The sequence below is a fragment of the Coptis chinensis genome, chromosome 1 (assembly GCF_015680905.1).
Source record: "Coptis chinensis isolate HL-2020 chromosome 1, ASM1568090v1, whole genome shotgun sequence".
Taxonomy (NCBI): Eukaryota; Viridiplantae; Streptophyta; class Magnoliopsida; order Ranunculales; family Ranunculaceae; genus Coptis; species Coptis chinensis.
The window spans coordinates 22,512,384-22,530,111 of NC_141456.1; the positions used below are offsets into that span (position 1 = coordinate 22,512,384).

Genomic DNA, 17,728 nt, shown 5'->3' on the forward strand with positions numbered 1-17,728 from the left:
GTACAATTTGGATGGATTAAAAGGGAAGAAAATGTGAGGGCCCATGAATTGTGTAAATGGGCCCAAAAGTATGGATGGGGTGTATGATTTAGTTAAACCTTTAAAAAGAAAATGTCAGTTGATATATTCCGATATATCAGGAGCAATCGGCATATTTGTGATTTCAATTTACCGAGGCGCGAATAAATATAAAAAAAAAAAACAGAAACGAGAGAGAGAAAAAGAAAATCGATGGAATTACAAAACACAGTGAAAGAAGCCCTAAATGTTTTATACCATCATCCAGATGATTCTATTCGTTCTCAAGCTGATAATTGGCTTCAAGATTTCCAACGTACTATTGACGCGTGGCAGGTACTACTACTACTATTATTAACCTATTTACCTAATCATTTCACTCATTATTTTTTCTTTTTTCTTTTTTTAATTACAGGTGGCAGATAATTTACTACATGATCCCAGTAGTAATCTAGAAACTCTTATTTTTTGTTCACAAACTCTTAGAAGCAAGGTAATTCATTTTACTTGTTCTTCACATTCTATTTTTTTCAGGCATTAACTGTTTTTCTTTATATAGGTACAAAGAGATTTTGAGGAATTGCCTTCTGAAGCTTTTCGCCCTTTACGGGATTCGCTAAATGTAAGAAAATGGTTTTTTATTATCTGCTTCAATATCCTCAAAAGAAAATGCTAAGTTTGTGGACTATCTTTTTACTTTTTTTAGAGAGTGAGATGCCTATGTCAATCTATTGCCCCTGACCTAGTAGCCTAGTGGTTGAGCCTTGGAAGGTTGGGTTTGAATTCCACAACTACCTTGGATGGTTTAGGGGATTTAAGTTGGAACAATAAAGGAAAAATGGATACAAACTATTGACAGCTAAATGCTAAGTGGTTGGCGGGCAACTTTCCCGAGGCAATCATTTGAGTGATATGGAACTAGTGCAACTGGTGGATCTTCGAAAACAAGAGCAAGGTTGCTAGCGATGTCTTTAAAGCGGTCAGAGAAACATTTGTTTATTGGTTTAAGGGAATGATCATTCAGGGAGTTGCGATTTAAAGTTCATGTGGGAAAGGGAGAAATTGTTCTTGTAATGATCCTTGGGTTGGAGTGATCTTAGCATCTTGGAAGGGTAACTTTCCATGTATGGGTTGTAAGGTTTTTTTCAGATATTAGATACCTTTCATTGATAGAAAAATTGTTCTGACCACTGATAAAATGCTGCAAAATATTGCAAAATATCATGACATCTGTCGAGATTATTGGAAACAACACGAATACGCGATAACATCTAGTTTTGATGTGCTTATATGCGAATATGCCAGTCCAATGTAGTGTCCATTCCAAGAATTTAGCTATCAAATTTGCGCAAAAGTGGCATTTCGTATTATTCTGTTTAGTCTTAACAGCTCATATTTTATTACAACTTTTTACCTTTTTTTGCTCTGTACAACTTTTTACTTAATTGATGATATATTTCTTGAATGCCAACATATTGTACCAATCTTGTATAATATAAGGGTGCTTTTCTGCTTATATCTACTGATTTACATGTGTGGATTTTGATTGCTGTGGGTCTGCTATTATCTAGTTTCTTACAAATGTGAATTTTACATCTGTGGATGTGGTGAATGCAGGCTTTGCTAAAAAAGCTTCACAAAGGATCCCCTGTAGTTCGAACTCAGGTCTTAAATTCAAACTGTTCTTTTACACGCACACTGTATTATTGTTGTTTTGGGCAATATAATGATATTGAGAAAAATGTCTTGCTTTGTAGATTAGCATTGCAGTGGCAGCTTTGGCTGTGCACGTCTCTGTAGAAGACTGGGGAGGTGGCGGCATTGTGAATTGGGTTAGGGATGAGATGAACTCTCATCCAGAATGTATACCAAGTTTCTTGGAGCTGCTCACTGTGCTGCCGCAGGTATGTCCTTATGGAGGCAGTTGACCAGAAGAATTCTTATAAAACTTACAGATATAATTTCAGTGATCTTACAAGCACTAAAAGATGAATGAAGGTGGGAATTGAACCTTAAATTTCCTTTTCCCCGGTGAAGGTGGGAACCTTGGGCCCAACCTCCCAAGTCTTGACCAGTAGTCCCCTGGACACTTTCAACGTCGAATGTCTTTGAACGCCCACCGTGGGTTTCGAACCCATAAAGGTGAACTAAACTATGACAATACTAATAGAAGTAATTCAATAGTGTTTGAAATGGATTTTTTTTTTTTTGGGTTTGGATCCATAAAAGTTAATGTATTGGTATAATGCAGGAAAATACATCAATACTTAGGAAAGCTAGGGGGTAATAGTTGAAGACCAAAGCACCCAATCGTATGTACAGCTAAAAGAAACCAAATACAGAAAATAAAGTCTAACACAAGAAAAGCAACAAGATGAAATACATGGGCGATAAAGTTCTATATCAAATGCCCCAACTGATGACGGACACTGTCCATCAACATCCATCCCCTGCTGCGTATAGTAGAAGACTTTTTCTATACCTTTTTTGGCAATCGAATAAAAAACATCATCTACATTTAGCAACCTGTGTATTTAAAGCGTTTGAGTTGATTTTTTCTTTTGCTCTTATTTTGTAATCCTTGTCAGGAAGCATTCAGCCATAAGATAGCAGCTCGACCGGAAAGACGGCGGCAGTTCGAGAAGGAACTTATTCTATCTGTGGGCGTTGCTATGGATGTGTTAACTGCTTGCTTGGCTCTTAATGAGTTAAAGGAACAGGTAATTAACAATTCTTTCTACAGAATCTTGTTGCCCCTTTCAATTTCAGGCCTTTATATTTTGTTTATGTATGACCTTGATCACCCCCCCAAACACACACACACACGCACACACACACAATTTATCTCTTTAGGAGTTCATAAATTAAATCTGGCCTCTTTTACTAAAAAACTTGAAATACCTAATTGTAAGGTGAAAGTACTTGAAATGTCTATTGCAGATCAACTGGTCTATAGATTTTGCTCCATCACATAGTTTGAAGTTAAATTTGTGTTCATGTGTCGGACTTCGGTACGTGTCAAGATTTGTGGGCATTGAAGTTGGGTATGGTACCTAGATCCATATTTAATCGAGTATCCTTCATTAATCTTACGCATACCAAGTTTCCAGAGGCTAGAGGGGAACAAGACTGACATAAGAAAGCATGTATGTTACACGAAATTGAACTGTGGCCAAAATGCTTCGGAATGGCGGATCTAGGGTCCCCATATTCGGGTACTTTGCAGTTGCCGCATCAGACCACTTGTGCCTTGTCAGACACAGAAACACTGACCATTGTCAGGCACAATAGGGATTTGAATGACTGGATGGTTGAGCTCATATCTTCTTTGCTGGACATGTCTAACACTTACCATTGTCACCTTGAGGTGGCGATGATAGATGCAATGTGAAAAGTGGATTTCTTTGGTCCTCAGTGTAATATGTTTTGTGTCGGTCTTTATTCTTGCATATCCTGTTCTTCCATATGATTTTACATTTTACTCATAAACAAGACTGCCTGTTGTCCATTAAAGTTATGAGTTTTGCACTGTAAGCTCCATAGACATGGCCATACTTTTAACTCTCTGTAGATTGCTTGACTATTTTGTTTGGCTCATACTTCTGCTTAAAAGCTTTGTATTGATCACGTAAAAGCTTTTGATAGTTGCTACCTGATTCTGCGCACTAGCTTCTACTTTCAGCTGGATGGTTCTAACCATAGCTAACTTTTAGAGCTGTTTGATATCTTTGCTTCCCGTTGAATTTTTTGTGCTCTTTTGTTCATTGCGTGATTGCGATGTTTTGAATAGTCACTTTCTTTTGTAGGTTCTCGAGGCTTTTGCTTCCTGGATTCGACTAAGACCTGGGTAGGTTTTTTCAAGTGTGTGTATTTGGCATTCTTGATGATGCTTTATCTCCATATAGTTGAGAAAAGTCTAACTTTTTGGCTTTCGACCCAAGGCAGATTAGTATTACAGTGGCAAGTGCTGTAACCGAAACTAAACTACTCAGTATTAGGGTGCCATAATTCTAATCCTGTTACATCTTCTGACTAGTTCTTATTTTGTAATCACCATTCTTTTTGAGATAACTTGTTTTTTTGCCTTCTATGTTTACAGGATCCCTTCCTCTTCCCTTTCTTGTCATCCTTTGGTGCTCACTGCAATTTCTAGTTTGAGTTCGGAGCTGCTTTCAGAAGCATCTGTAAATGGTAAGACATAAAGTACAAACCCCCTTCTTCTCTTGCTTGTTTTCCTTTGCTCACTGTACTTAGGATTTGGGTTCTGAGTTGCTTGGTGGCTAAGAAAGGACCAGATACATTTTAGTGCATTGTATATTTGTATTTATATAGCTTTTACAAGGACATCGACTCAGAAGTAAGACATTTGTTTTATGTTGTTTCTTCATTTTCTGTATAGCTGGTGTCTTGTTCGAGTAGGAACAGAAGAACTCGTTCAATTTAAGGGTGTTGTTACTGTATCGTGTTGATGAAAAAAATCAACTGTACATCTCATGTGAAGTCCTTGCTGTATTTCTTGTTGTCATACGTCTCATTTGATCCCTTATAATTGGGTGGGCTTGTGAGTTATGAGTTGTACTCATTTGAACTCACCATGCGCAAGTCTTTTGCCTTCCGACAACTCTTTAGCTGCGCTGTGCAATGTCATCTTCAATTTAGTGCGGAAAATGTAGGACCCATATCTAAACACCAACTGGTCTATCGTAAAAGTCAGTTTGATTTCTCCTGAAAATACCATACTTTTTAGGTGTGCGGAAAAATGTTATCTTTTTCTTGCTCCAAATATGCTTTGTTACTTTCCTGCCGTTGTTCTAACAAGCTACCTCAATTTAAGTTCTCTATGTACGTGCCATTGTAGTTAGTACCCTCTTAAGCTGCTAGAAGTTCCTCGGCCTTGCGCTTTGACATAGAAATCAGCCTTGCGTTTTGATATAGAAATGTCTAACATACTTTGCTATTTGCTTTGCAATTGCCAATTTTTAATATGGTCAATATGTAATGCAGATTGGATTATGCAGTGTCAAGATACATAATACCCTATTAAGAATTTAAAGTCTGTCTAATAACATATAAGTCTCTGAATTGAAAGGAACATCAAGCCAATTGGCTAGGTTATCAATTATATATTGATCATCAAAAGGAAGAAGTCATAGTTCTATAAAATGAAAGTAGACCTAATTAAGGTGGTTGATTTGAACCAAGCTGATCAAGGACTCCTCTTTGTCCTGCAAACTTCTGCAGATGCTGCTTGAATCCACAAAAAGTTATTATCCCACTGTTCCATATACATTGGGACTTGCCTGTTTTGCTTTCTTCGAATTAGACATATTAGAGTCGTATTACATGCATTGTCTTCTGTCTTAAAATTTTTATTGAACATTACCTGAAATGCGCTTTCTGCTTCTGACATTGTCAACTTCTTAAATTTGATTGGCGTAAATATCTTGTGAATTCAAGAAAAATCTTCTATAATTGTTATAATTTCTGAAAAGTTTAACATGGTTGTTGAACACATACATATATTTGTGCTTTTGCAGTTATTTCTGAGCTGATACACTACACAGCAGCTGGAAGCTCAGGTGGTCTTTCTGCACAGATGCCTCTGATTCAATTACTTGTGCCGCAAGTAATGAGTCTTAAGGGGCAACTAAAAGATTCTTCAAAGGTATTTGCATAATTGGAGTTCTCTCACTTGCCTTTCTAATCTCGTTTCTACATCTGGTTTTGGCTTCTAGATCAATTATTTATAAAGTGAAGAGACCATTGGAAATTTCGCATGATTTTCTTTTATCAATGTTGTTGTAATGTGACTTATTAAAGACACAATGAATAGAAATTACATTGAAAAGGAGCTGAGAGGTGACCTGTGCAAATATCATTGAGAAACTAGTAAAACCAATAAATGAGAACATAGGTGGATCAAATTCTGTTTTAATGAGTTGGAAAGATCCAGTTTGAAGATCTTATTTCCTAATGGGGGGAATCAGAGAAAATGATCCGAGAGTATATGGATGCTATGTTGTCAAAGGTGGCAATTTTTAAAGAAAAAATTTCAGGTTGCTGTCAAAGGTGGCAATTTTTAGTGAAAATAATTGTAGATTGTGTCAAAGGCCCAAATGCCAAATTTCCCTGACAACATAGGATGAATTCCTTCAATCCCCTGTTATGCATATTATTTTGTTTGTGTCATAGGCTATATTGACACCCCTATATGACTTCCTGAGTTGAATTCCTACACTGAAGGGGACGACACAATATATAATTTTTTCCCAAGCATTTTAAGGAGTTTCTATGAATAAATTTTGCGAGCTGATCATTTCCTCTATATTACCAGGATGAAGAAGATGTGAAGGCCATTGCTCGCTTGTTTGCTGATATGGGTGATTCTTATGTTGAGTTGATTGCAACCGGTACTTTCTTACATGCTGCATTATACTTCTCTTAGACAACTTGACATGGTTTTGGTGTCACCTATCTGGGAGCTTTTTAAGCTGCGTTGAATGCTATCAAAGTTGATGTTCTTGCTTTTATGTCATGCTGTAGTAGATTTTACTCTGCGAGTTGGTATATTCATAATTTTATGTAATTTATATATTTGATCTTATTTTACTCAATGTATTCTTGACAGTAGATTTTCTTCACATCCCCATTTATAAATTAAATTTCAGGTTCTCCGGAATCAATGGTGATAGTCCAAGCATTGCTAGATGTTGCTTCACACCCGGAGTATGACATTGCTTCCATGACATTTAACTTTTGGCACAACCTTCAAGTTAACTTGACTGAAAGGTGAACTCTTTTTAGATTTGTTTTTGTTTTGTTTTTTTTTTTTTATTGGTAAGCCTGTTTTAAATGAGATCAGTAACTCTTTGATGTTGGCGGGGTTCGAGCCCCAGACCTCTGGTATCATCACCCAAAGGTTTTACTGACTTTGCTAGTCGGCACCTGCTGTTTTCACTTCCTCTTAACTGAGTTGTCGTCTATTATGATTATTATAGTGACTCTATGCTTTCAGGGAGTCCTACTTATCATATGGAACTGAAGCTTCCATTCAAGCAGAGAAGAGTCGAAGGTTACAAATTTTTCGTGCACCATATGAAGCCCTTGTATCTCTGGTGAGCTGTTCTACAAATGTATTTATGTTTTACTTTCTTAAATCTCAAACAACTTTGTTTCTTATTTAAGGCTTGTACCTTTTCATAATATCCACTATGATGAACTCCTATATTAATCAGCAAATACAGCTAAGTTCATAAACTTTTGGTTTCTTATTGTAAACTTTGTACTATATACTGAGCAGCTGAGTTCCTCTGTTAGGTAAGCTTCAGAGTTCAATATCCAGAAGATCATCAGAACCTTTCAAAAGAGGACCTCAAGGATTTCAAGCAGACTAGATATGGTATGACTATTCATTGCCAGTAGGAAAATGCCATGGTTAAAGTTCTTACTGTTGTTAAAGCCATTATATTGAATGTCAGATGTTGTTTATATATTTTTCCTACCATTTAAGCTATAACCGATTATGAAGGGAAAAAAGAGAGTGTTATTCTTTACGTCTCCATGCCGAAGTCTTGCCTCAAAGCGTACACCACAAACACAGCTCTAGGCTCAGGGTGTGCACTTTTGTGGGACAAAAACTAGATTTTGTTTGTATAATAGCATAATTGACTGAAAGATAACACTAGTTAAGAATTAGGAATACCCCCCACGGCTGGTCTTGAGACAGGTAGGGTTTATTTCAGTAATTTGACATGAGGAAGGGCTTTTGAGTCATTACAAGTGCCTTGACCTTAAGGTTATCAGTCAACCCTATTTAACTTGGAGGTGCTGTGTCATTGTGGGGAGACCCAAATTTCTGGTCTAGTTGGAGGTTTGGGGATTTTTTGTGTGTGTGTGTGGGGGTGGGGGGGGGGGGAGGTTTGGAAATCCTAATTAGCTCATCTATTTGGGGTAATCCTAGTTAACCATTTTTTTTTAGTTTTTGTTTTGCTCTGTTTTTTTTGTTTTGTTTTTGTTTTTTGGCACTGCTGCAAGACTAACACAATCTTTGTTATTGGTAGCTGTTGGGGATGTATTGATAGACGCTGCATCAGTTTTAGGGGGTGAAGTGACCCTCAAAATTCTTTACATGAAGCTTGTTGAGGTGTGAAGCTCTAATATCCCTACGTCTTCTGTTTAGTGGTAAATAACTTCGTATTGATCTTCCAAAAAAAAAAAATGCTTTATCTACACAATCTAACATTTCTTACCCGAATTGTTGTAAACTATTTGTTAGAATGACCGCCCCCACCCCCCACCCCACACACACACACACACCTCTTTCTATCTGTTTTTCTTAAATAGTAAAAAGAAAAACCAATCACGTTTCGTCTTAGAATCAAAATCTTCTTCTGCAGTATAAGGTTACCATCTATGAAAAATATTATTTATGTATAAAGTTTTTCAACTTGTTGAACATTATATCAAATAACCAGATTGCTAATATCAGTATGGCAATAGGTTGATTATTGTAGGTCAAATACTTTAGGATATCCATTTATAACAATGACGACACGACTTTACTATCATAACAGTCTGCAATTAATTATCACCATAATAGATGTGGGGTTTTCCTTAAAAGGACTCAGCGCTAAGTAGCGATTGTTATTTATAAGAATTCCTGTTCTTGGATGTTACCTCACTGACGTGTGACTAAGCTCCTGGTGCAACCTTCACCCATTTGGGCTAGGCGCCTTCACAACATACTCTTCGGGGTACAGCCTCTGGTTATTACGAGAATGCATTCACGGTATTATGTATACAAACAGAAAAGCTTGGTGTGAACATTTTCTGTTTGCACTAAATATTTTCAGGCAGTAGGCAGCTGCAGGAGTGATGGAACTTGCCAATGGCGCCCTGCAGAAGCTGCTTTATATTGTATCAGGGCGATATCCGAATATGTTTCTTTGGTTGAAGCCGAAGTATTGCCCCAGGTATAGGTCTCTTGCTTTGGAATCTTTATATACGCATCTGTGTTTTTTGCCAACTATTTTCTATCTACTTTTGCTTCATTCATGTTTTACATTTAAGTGTCCTTGCTAATCTGTATTACACTATTACGACTTTAGTTCAACTGCTTAGGCTGCGTTCAACTAACAGTAGAAATGGGTGAATACATGAGTTTTCTATTGCCATGATTTGCCAGTATATGTCAGCCAAAATTGTATACATCCATATTTCCATTCTGTGAATACAAGTGAATCTTTTGAAAAGATACGTGTCTACTTCACCCAGGTCATGGCTTTACTTCCCAATCTTCCTCGTCAACCTCAGCTACTTCATACAGGTGATACTTTGAATTAAAGGAACTGCTCGCATCATCGTCAAATGTGTAGTTTCAGGTCTTTTGACCCTCATATAATTAAGCTCGAGTATGGGTTTTGGTACCTTTTCAGTGTGCTCAACAATTGGAGCATTTTCGAAATGGCTTGATGCTGCACCTAGTGGATTCTCAGTTTTGCCTTCAGTTGTAGATATTCTTATGAGTGGGATGAGCACATCTGAAGATTCTGCAGCTGCTGCAGCTTTGGCCTTCCGACACATATGTGATGGTACAGTATCTTTTGTTAAACGTGTGTAATCTTTTTTTTTTTTTCCATTGAAGGGTGAAAAACATCACAGTTTAATTTTTCTTATCAATGAACCCCATTAAATTGAAATAGTAAAATTATATAAGGGATTTTGGAAAGAAGAAGAAAAAGTCAGGAGAAGAAGAGAGAAAAGACGGTATGGCCTTAATTAATTTCGGTTTTCTCTCACACATATATATAGGGAAACAGACAAACAGTAAGAAATCATTAAGAAAAAAAGGGTACTAATAATATAGTGTATAACCGAACCTCAAAATTAGAAGCATTATACTTAGTCTGCCCCCTCTTTCCACCACCACTGCCACACTCCATCCACTACTCAGTTTGTCACTGTATGCGTTCCATCCGGCTTGTTTCGAGCTTCTTCTTGAGTTTGAAATTTTGATCCTAATCTACTTTGGTAGCAAGGAAACTAGAACTTTCCTTAAAAATCTTAGCGCATTCGAGCTGAGTTTAAAACTTTTTCTGATAACTTTCTCTTCTCTATTCAAATTCTCTATCTCGGGGTTTCTCTTCTACTCTTGAATGGTCTGATAGAGGTTTCCTCATTGTCTAATTGAGTGGTTTGATATTTGTAGGTGAAAAGTGTGAATTATCTAAAAAGTGTGAGATGTGGAATCTTAATTGAAGAAGAGATGCAACAAAGATCTTTTAATGTCGCCTTTTTTAAGGTGTTTTGGGTTTCACAATTTTTGTTTAGAATAAACCATTATAGATATTCTCTTTTTTTTAAAGATTAATAAAGACGTGAATTTCCTGCTATGGGGAAAGAGGAGGTGGTAGTGAGTTGTGAATCTGTGATGGTAGAGAAAAGGGGTAAATTGGGTAAAGTGTCTTTCTTTGGGAGTGAATTTATATGTCTGTGGTGAGTAAATTACCATTGAATTCCATCAATTTATATCATCCCCATCTGAGAGCTCCACATCATTAGCTCCTAAGTGTCCAAAGTCTAGTTTAGCTTCATCTTCATTGTCGTCTAAGTCGTCATATTCTTGCTGTCTTTACTCTTTAGTCCATCTACAATCGTCTCGTCATCTTCCTTTCTCTTCTCCTTGCCATCCATCTTCTTCAGCAACTTTCTCTTACTCTTTGCGACATTGAAATCCGACATCAGAAATATATTGCAGCTTAATATGCTGTTTCATCTCGATTGTAATGCATTCACAAATTCTCATCCAAACATTTGTACTTAAATCATGTTCTGCACTGTGCTTATTCTTGCGGTGCCCATTGGCTGAAGTTGGCTTTTGCACAAGCTAGATTTCATGACCTAGAAGCATTCTAAGTTCTACCTGCCGAAAGTCTCAGAGAGCTACTAAAAAAGGACAAAACACTGGAGGTTACTGTATCCTCTGAGTGGGTATCTGCAACGTGAAATGACTAAAGATTCACTGTTGACTTGACACAAAAGACTTGGTCTTTCTGACCATAGTTTCAGACAGGAAGCTTTCTCCTGTTTCCCATGGTGCTCCATACAGTTTCATCTATTGACCTTGCAGTAATTAGTATTCTTTTGTAGCCCACTTACTTTTAGCCTCGCAACTAAGTCTTTCTTTTGGTTTTTGGTTACACTTGGTATGTTGGTTAATATGATGGTTTCTTACCCAATCTCAGTAGCTATACTGTGAACTGAAATGATTATTCAATTTTAATCACTAGATTGCCGTAAGAAGCTTTGTGGATCAGTGGATGGCCTCTTTCACATATACCATCTAGCAGTAAGTGGAGAAGGTGGCTATAAATTCTCAGCTGAGGAATCGTTGTACCTGGTTGAAGCCTTGAGGTATTTTTCTTTTGTCTAGATGCAAATTTGCTTTCCAAAACTATTTAGGATTTTCCGTCTATTACGCTCTGGGTTTTTGTATTATCTCTAAAATCTTCTGTTTCAGTATGGTTATCACAGAACTTCCTCCAGAACATGCTAAGAAAGCTCTAGAAGCTTTATGCCTGCCAGTTGTATCTCCTTTGCAGGTTAATGCCATAGCTAAAAGAACTAGTCCATAATTTTGCTGGTAGAGGTTTATTGACAGTTTTAATCTAAATGAACAGGAAGTCATCAATCAAGGACCAGAGACAATGCGAAAAATAATTGCACGTGAGCTTACTATTCATATCGACCGACTTGGAAATATATTCAGGTACAAGTAACTTCTATTCTCTTAAATTTCTAGCGCTCGTGGAGAAGAGTTCTTATGGCCTATTTTGAAAATATTCTACCATTTGAATAAATCTTAGGTATGTAAATCAGCCTGAAGCTGTGGCAGATGCAATTCAAAGGTTGTGGCCTATTTTTAAAGCCATCTTTGACCAGTAAGGATTTTCAAGAAGTTTTATTTCAGCTTGATTTTCCATGGTGCACGCCTTGATTTTTCTATTATAGATATTCTAAGCTCGAACTTATTCTTGTGTAGTCGTGCTTGGGATATGCGAACAATGGAGGCTTTATGCCGGGCTTGCAAATATGCTGTGAGTGTTCTGAATGATACATGTCTCTGTTGTAAAATATATGTTCAACTATCAATTCTGTACTTCAACTAATTTTGAACATAATTGTTCGCTCCTTGTTAATCATCTGCCTAGTACATGTCGTGTTTGTGCACTGTGTAGTATGTATGCATGTATCTATGTGAATGTACATGTATGTATGTATGTATCTCACACACATCACGCTGACAACATGAATGAAGAGCTGGTTTTAGTGGAGATGATCTTCCATCATGGTATCATCCTCTAAAGAAATCAACACATTTGATAAGCCCAACTGGAGTTTAAAACATCAAAAGAATGGCATATCTCAGTTCGCAGCCCTCATTTGGCAAGGTTGGAGATGTTCAAATCAGTTATTTTTGCGAGTAAGATTCTCATGGTAACGCTATCACCTCCACATAAAGTCAGCTCTTAATCATCTTGTAGATTCACAGATAGAGCAACATTTGCAAGTTACAACCATGGGTAGTCCATCCTGTGGCCATAACTATTAAATTCTTTTGGCTGTAATTCTTGGTAGAATCTCATGACTCATATTTCCCCAAAATATATAAACGATTTTGAGAAGCTGATTTTATTGGTGAAAGATAATTGTGTTCAATGGAAACAGTAGGTTGCAAGCTACACACAAGATGTCATAGCATAAAGAATTATCCGTGTTTATTCTAAACAAAATAGCTTTCGACCAAATCCTGCGTGACTTCGCAAATTGCGTGCATGACACAGACCAAGTTGAGTAATAGAGGAAGGTAGAAAATATGCAATCAATGCGGGCGTAAAAAGGAAAGAAAAATGTTTTAATGGGTAATATGCTTCAGGGCCACACACCATAATAAGTCAGTGTTTGAGTTCATACTGTAGTATTTCAAATGTCTTGACTAATATAAGATAGAATCTATACCTATAAAAAAATTGATAATATTCTCATTCTTCTTTTCCAATCTATTTCATAGAGAAGAAAATACTTTGAAAAAAGACTTCAAAGTTTTGTTGCTCTTCTCACAAACTCTTACTGCACTTAGGTAAAAACGTCTGGGAAGTTCATGGGAGCTACGATAGGAGCTATGTTGGAGGAGATACAAGGCCTATATCAAAATCACCACCAACCATGCTTTCTTTATCTCTCTAGTGAAGTCATAAAGGTTTGCTTTTACAAGCTTGACGTGCTTTAGATGTTATGATCACCTGAGCAACCAACTGAACCTTTGTGCTGCAGATATTTGGTTCTGATCCATCTTGTGCAAATTACCTCAGAAGTTTGATCGAAGCACTTTTCAGCCATACTACTCATCTTCTATTGAAAATTCAGGTTATTTTTTATTGTTATTGCCACTAGTCTTTTGTTGTTAATAAGAAAAATTCTATGCTAGTAGCTGGTATAATCAATGGGGATATCTAGAATGAATTACGAGGCATCTACATGAAAATGATGAAATCTAAGACGACCCAACTGTAGGTTGTATTCCGTAGCTTATCATATGTGTGCCCACCTCATGCAGCCCATTGCTCCTATAGCAAGAAACAAAGGAGCATAATCTATAGTAGGGAATTTCAAGGCATAGAAGAAATCATGAAATTAAATCCCTTTAAACAGAGGATTGCCCTCTGTTTAAATAAAGAAAATATCCCTTAGTAATAAAAAACTATTTATATGAAAATATAGCCAAATTACCCACCTAGGTGTGAAAAATCTGGTAGTGAAAAGTCATTTAGTGGTTTGGTGGCCACAAAATACCAAATCAGCTCCACACCTGGAGACCACATCAGACACCCCATTATCTGGACAGCACATGGCGTCAGGAAAGAGCCAGCCATCTTTTAAAGCATTACTTGGATGGAGACACGTGCGATCGAGAGTTACTTTGAGACCTTGTCAGCTATCTCCAAACATACTCTGCAATCACGTGATCTGCACCTGACTCCTCTGGCAAGTAGCCACTGTAGAGGCCCTAGTTGTTGGAATGTTTAGTTCCACATGAGATATGTAAAAGCCTTGCATAAAAGTATGTATGTTCCTGGGCCTCTCCACACTCATCACCGATTCTGTTTTGGTTGGATGCCCTGATGTTTAATTTGAATTACAGTTTCCCTTTTCCTTTCTTGGTCACTCTTCTCATCTCTGGCTTTTTACCGTTTCTATTCAAGACCAGTTTTTTTTGGGTGATAAGGCATCTTATTAGAAATGGGGGTGAGTAAGAAACTCACCAAAGCAAGGAACAGGGTAAAAATACAAAGAAAGTGAAAGAAAGAGAAAAAACTCCAGATCAGTTCTTCTTGGTCATCCTTTAACATTTCGTCTTAGTCTTCCTCCAGTCCTATTGAACTACCGACTACGTTATCTTTTAAAGTTTTTTAATATTTTTATCAGTATCCAACTTTTTGCATTACAACTTCTTTATTTACTGGAAGGTGAGGATGGATACTGATACTCATCTTACCAATTTTTGCAGGATTTTACAGATAGACCGGACATAGCAGATGACTGCTTTTTGTTGGCATCAAGATGTATCAGATACTGCCCTCACTTAATTGTTCCTTCTTCAGCATTCCCATCCTTGGTTGATTGTGCGATGACTGGGATCACGATACAACACAGGTATCAGTTAGTCTTCTTTTATATAAAATTTATACACAGGATGAACACTAGTATGGAGGACATATTTTATATATGTGGACCAAGAGCAGTACAAAGAAGCTTTTGCTTTGGAGGTTCATTAGGGAAGCATGCGAGCAGGGATCTATTTTACAACAACATGGATTGAGCCATAACATCTCAGTGCAAGTGTTTTCTTATTCACTGTTGCTCTCTCTATCCTCTTCTCTCTTGTTTGGCATATCTCTTATCCCTTTAAAGCCTTTACCATGTATTTAGAACTCATTGTTTGTTTGATCTACATATTGTGTTTCCAATTGCCAATATGTTTCAGGAAGTAACCTTTTTCTATTCACTTTTAGTAATAAATAATCTGGATCCATTAACAAAAATAAAAAGAGAATTTTTGGGATTTACATCGACATACTTATATCCTATCATTTTCTTCCCTAATGTTGCCACTTTATCGTGTCATAAATCTTTCCTTTTGATTCATATCCGATTACTTACATCTTGAACTGCCACCTTATGTATCAAGCATGTTTTGTACTTTCCTCCGCACCATACTCTCTGTAATTGGATAATTGAACCATGTGCTATCAAAATCCAAGTTTATCATCCATTCATCCTTGGTATGTTGCTTATTAGGGGTGCAGGCGTGCAGCGATACGTCTAATGATTTTCTCAATCGATCCCTGATTATTAGGCAGTATTGGTTGTTGTGGTTGATAAATGGCTTATTGTTTGATATTAATCAAGTACCAACAACTTGAGGAAGAAGTGGAGAGGCTCCTGTCCTCTTCAAGATTTCTTAAAGGTGCCAGGTTGTTATTGTGGTCTATTAAGTTTATCATGTTTCAAGTTATATGTGAGAAAGACGACTCACTCGTGGCTGTTAAGCTATGATTAGAGCTCGAGACAGTTCTTAGGAGACCATTTCTTGTTCGAGAGAAGAGGGGTCCACTTTAGGAAATTCGATATTAATATGATTTCACAGTTTATTTTGAGTTCCTCAGCAGAAAGAGAGCAATTCGAATACCTTTTTTTTTTCCCTTGTCACAATTCGTGTGGGCTTCTCGAGATTAAACATTAAGTTTGATACACCGATGACTGATCTAAGGAACCAGATGTGGAGTTCCATATTTATTCAGCAATGTTTGATTGGATCCCATTCAACCGATTAAATCCCATATAGTCCCTAAGGCGAAATGACTTGAAAATCGGTTTTAACTGCTTATTTAAACCTAATAACTGAAGTGGTCCATTTTTCGTTTTTGCAATTGATTGGCCAATGCTATGTGCTAGAAAGGAATCAAAGATACATACTGTTTAGAAAGGAAACCGAAAGAGAAAAAGTGCATCAAGTCAGGTTTAAGAAACTTAAAACCGAAAAAATAAACTTGCAATCCTAAAAGCAATCAGTATGGAAACAAATATTGTATCTGCCAAAACATGAAAGTCTCGCTTTAAGACACTGCTCTTAAAGGATTGACCACCAGTTAAGTTTTGACCAAGAATGAGCTGGCTTTGATGGTGATAGTAGTTCATTTAGATCAGATTTGAAAGTTGTTTCTCTCCTAAAGAGAAGGCGAAGGTTGATTGGTTGTCGAGGGATTCCTCAATGGCTCAGTCGAAGTTGGCATCCAGAACATAACATCACTAATTGATATTGGACTTCGAAAGAATATATCTCAATTTAATAATATGTGTTTGACATTCTTCACGGATTAGCAAGGGGGAGAAGAGGTGAAATCAACCTCTTTTCTTTTGCTATGGCTATCAGAGTCGATAGTAAGCGTTCGATTTAGCATTATTAAGGATAAAAATGGCTTATGGTTTCACTTCATATGAAGCCAAGAATTACACATTGGAAGTGATCTTGGAACCCAATTTGTCAGCAGTTTCATTTGCAAGAAGAGATTCAAATTGTGCTGGTATGACGTTCATCATAGTCATGTTAGTTGATGATTAGCATTTGTCCCCATTTCACTTGCTAAGATTTTATTTTTTGTTTCTAACTTTATTTTCAATAATTGTTCTTTTACTGATTTTTTTAATTTTTTTTTCCAGGGAAGCGTGCAGTTCCATTTTGACATTCTTATCTGATGTCTTCGACCTTGGAAATTCTACTCTTGGGGAGCAGTACAAATCCGTCAGGGATAATGTTGTAGTTCCTCGAGGTCCAAGCCTCACTAGAATTTTAATAGCCTCATTAACTGGGGCGCTGCCCAGGTCTCGTTTAGAAGCGGTAATTGCCTTTGCAAACAGATTTCTTTTGTAATGTATAAGTGCGAGTTTTCATAACTCAGCTTTCTTTATCTTTAGGTGACATGCTCACTGCTATCACTGACACGGGCATATGATTTCAAGTCACTGGAGTGGGCTAAGCAAAGCATCTCACTAATTCCATTGGCTGCTGTTACCGAGGTAGAGAAGACGGGATTTCTTCAGTCCTTGTCTGAGGCAGCATCAGGGGCTGATAGTTCTGCCTTGACGGTTGCGGTTGAAGAACTATCAGATGTTTGCCGTCGAAATAGAGCTGTTCAAGAGATTGTCCATGGAGCTTTGAGGCCTCTTGAGTTGAATTTGGCACCTGTATTATAGTAGTCGGCATAACATGTGTAGGCATATTTGCAGAGTTTTGCTTCAATCAAATTGATCAAGTGTCATCAGTTACTTTTGTATCATCATCATCAACATATTCCTTGATTGTGTACTTTCTGTGAGGTCATTAGTTAATAGTGAGTGAGTGAGTCAATGGATGGACATATCTTTTTTTGTAGACCATCCTACTGCGGTGTAACATGTGTCTTTCTGTGTTGGGTGGGCTTGTCAGGCATTATTAGGTTTATTCTTTATCATGTAACCTTGTTGCGTGAGTTTCATGGATAGTATTGGAATGAATAATACAAACCACACGTGTAAAAAGTATCCCCCACCCAAGATTCCAATATGAATGAGAAATGTTGTTTGATAAAATTGGCTTTTAACCTTTATCACT

The 17,728-nt window shown here is 37.1% G+C and overlaps 1 protein-coding gene across 2 annotated transcripts in view; it reads left to right on the forward strand.

Moving 5' to 3' along the window:
* Window positions 1–17,706, forward strand: part of MOS14 (ARM repeat superfamily protein) — a 28,227-nt gene extending 10,521 nt beyond the window's left edge. The window contains exons 1-27 of one of the 2 annotated variants that reach the window (XM_086596121.1): window positions 198–354; window positions 434–511; window positions 578–640; window positions 1,636–1,683; window positions 1,776–1,922; window positions 2,607–2,738; window positions 3,825–3,865; window positions 4,118–4,209; window positions 5,556–5,683; window positions 6,353–6,428; window positions 6,687–6,807; window positions 7,034–7,133; window positions 7,336–7,417; window positions 8,079–8,161; window positions 8,871–8,990; window positions 9,292–9,343; window positions 9,453–9,608; window positions 11,307–11,430; window positions 11,537–11,618; window positions 11,697–11,785; window positions 11,883–11,957; window positions 12,059–12,113; window positions 13,157–13,276; window positions 13,351–13,443; window positions 14,585–14,730; window positions 16,798–16,975; window positions 17,053–17,706. In XM_086596121.1, coding sequence (XP_086452247.1) covers window positions 232–354; window positions 434–511; window positions 578–640; window positions 1,636–1,683; window positions 1,776–1,922; window positions 2,607–2,738; window positions 3,825–3,865; window positions 4,118–4,209; window positions 5,556–5,683; window positions 6,353–6,428; window positions 6,687–6,807; window positions 7,034–7,133; window positions 7,336–7,417; window positions 8,079–8,161; window positions 8,871–8,990; window positions 9,292–9,343; window positions 9,453–9,608; window positions 11,307–11,430; window positions 11,537–11,618; window positions 11,697–11,785; window positions 11,883–11,957; window positions 12,059–12,113; window positions 13,157–13,276; window positions 13,351–13,443; window positions 14,585–14,730; window positions 16,798–16,975; window positions 17,053–17,331 — 2,883 coding nt within the window. In that variant the 5' untranslated portion in view covers window positions 198–231 and the 3' untranslated portion in view covers window positions 17,332–17,706. Of the gene's footprint in view, window positions 1–197; window positions 355–433; window positions 512–577; window positions 641–1,635; window positions 1,684–1,775; window positions 1,923–2,606; window positions 2,739–3,824; window positions 3,866–4,117; window positions 4,210–5,555; window positions 5,684–6,352; window positions 6,429–6,686; window positions 6,808–7,033; window positions 7,134–7,335; window positions 7,418–8,078; window positions 8,162–8,870; window positions 8,991–9,291; window positions 9,344–9,452; window positions 9,609–11,306; window positions 11,431–11,536; window positions 11,619–11,696; window positions 11,786–11,882; window positions 11,958–12,058; window positions 12,114–13,156; window positions 13,277–13,350; window positions 13,444–14,584; window positions 14,731–16,797; window positions 16,976–17,052 lie in introns of those variants that run through there. The other variant, XM_086596114.1, reaches the window with a different exon arrangement.
* Window positions 17,707–17,728: the final 22 nt, after the last annotated feature.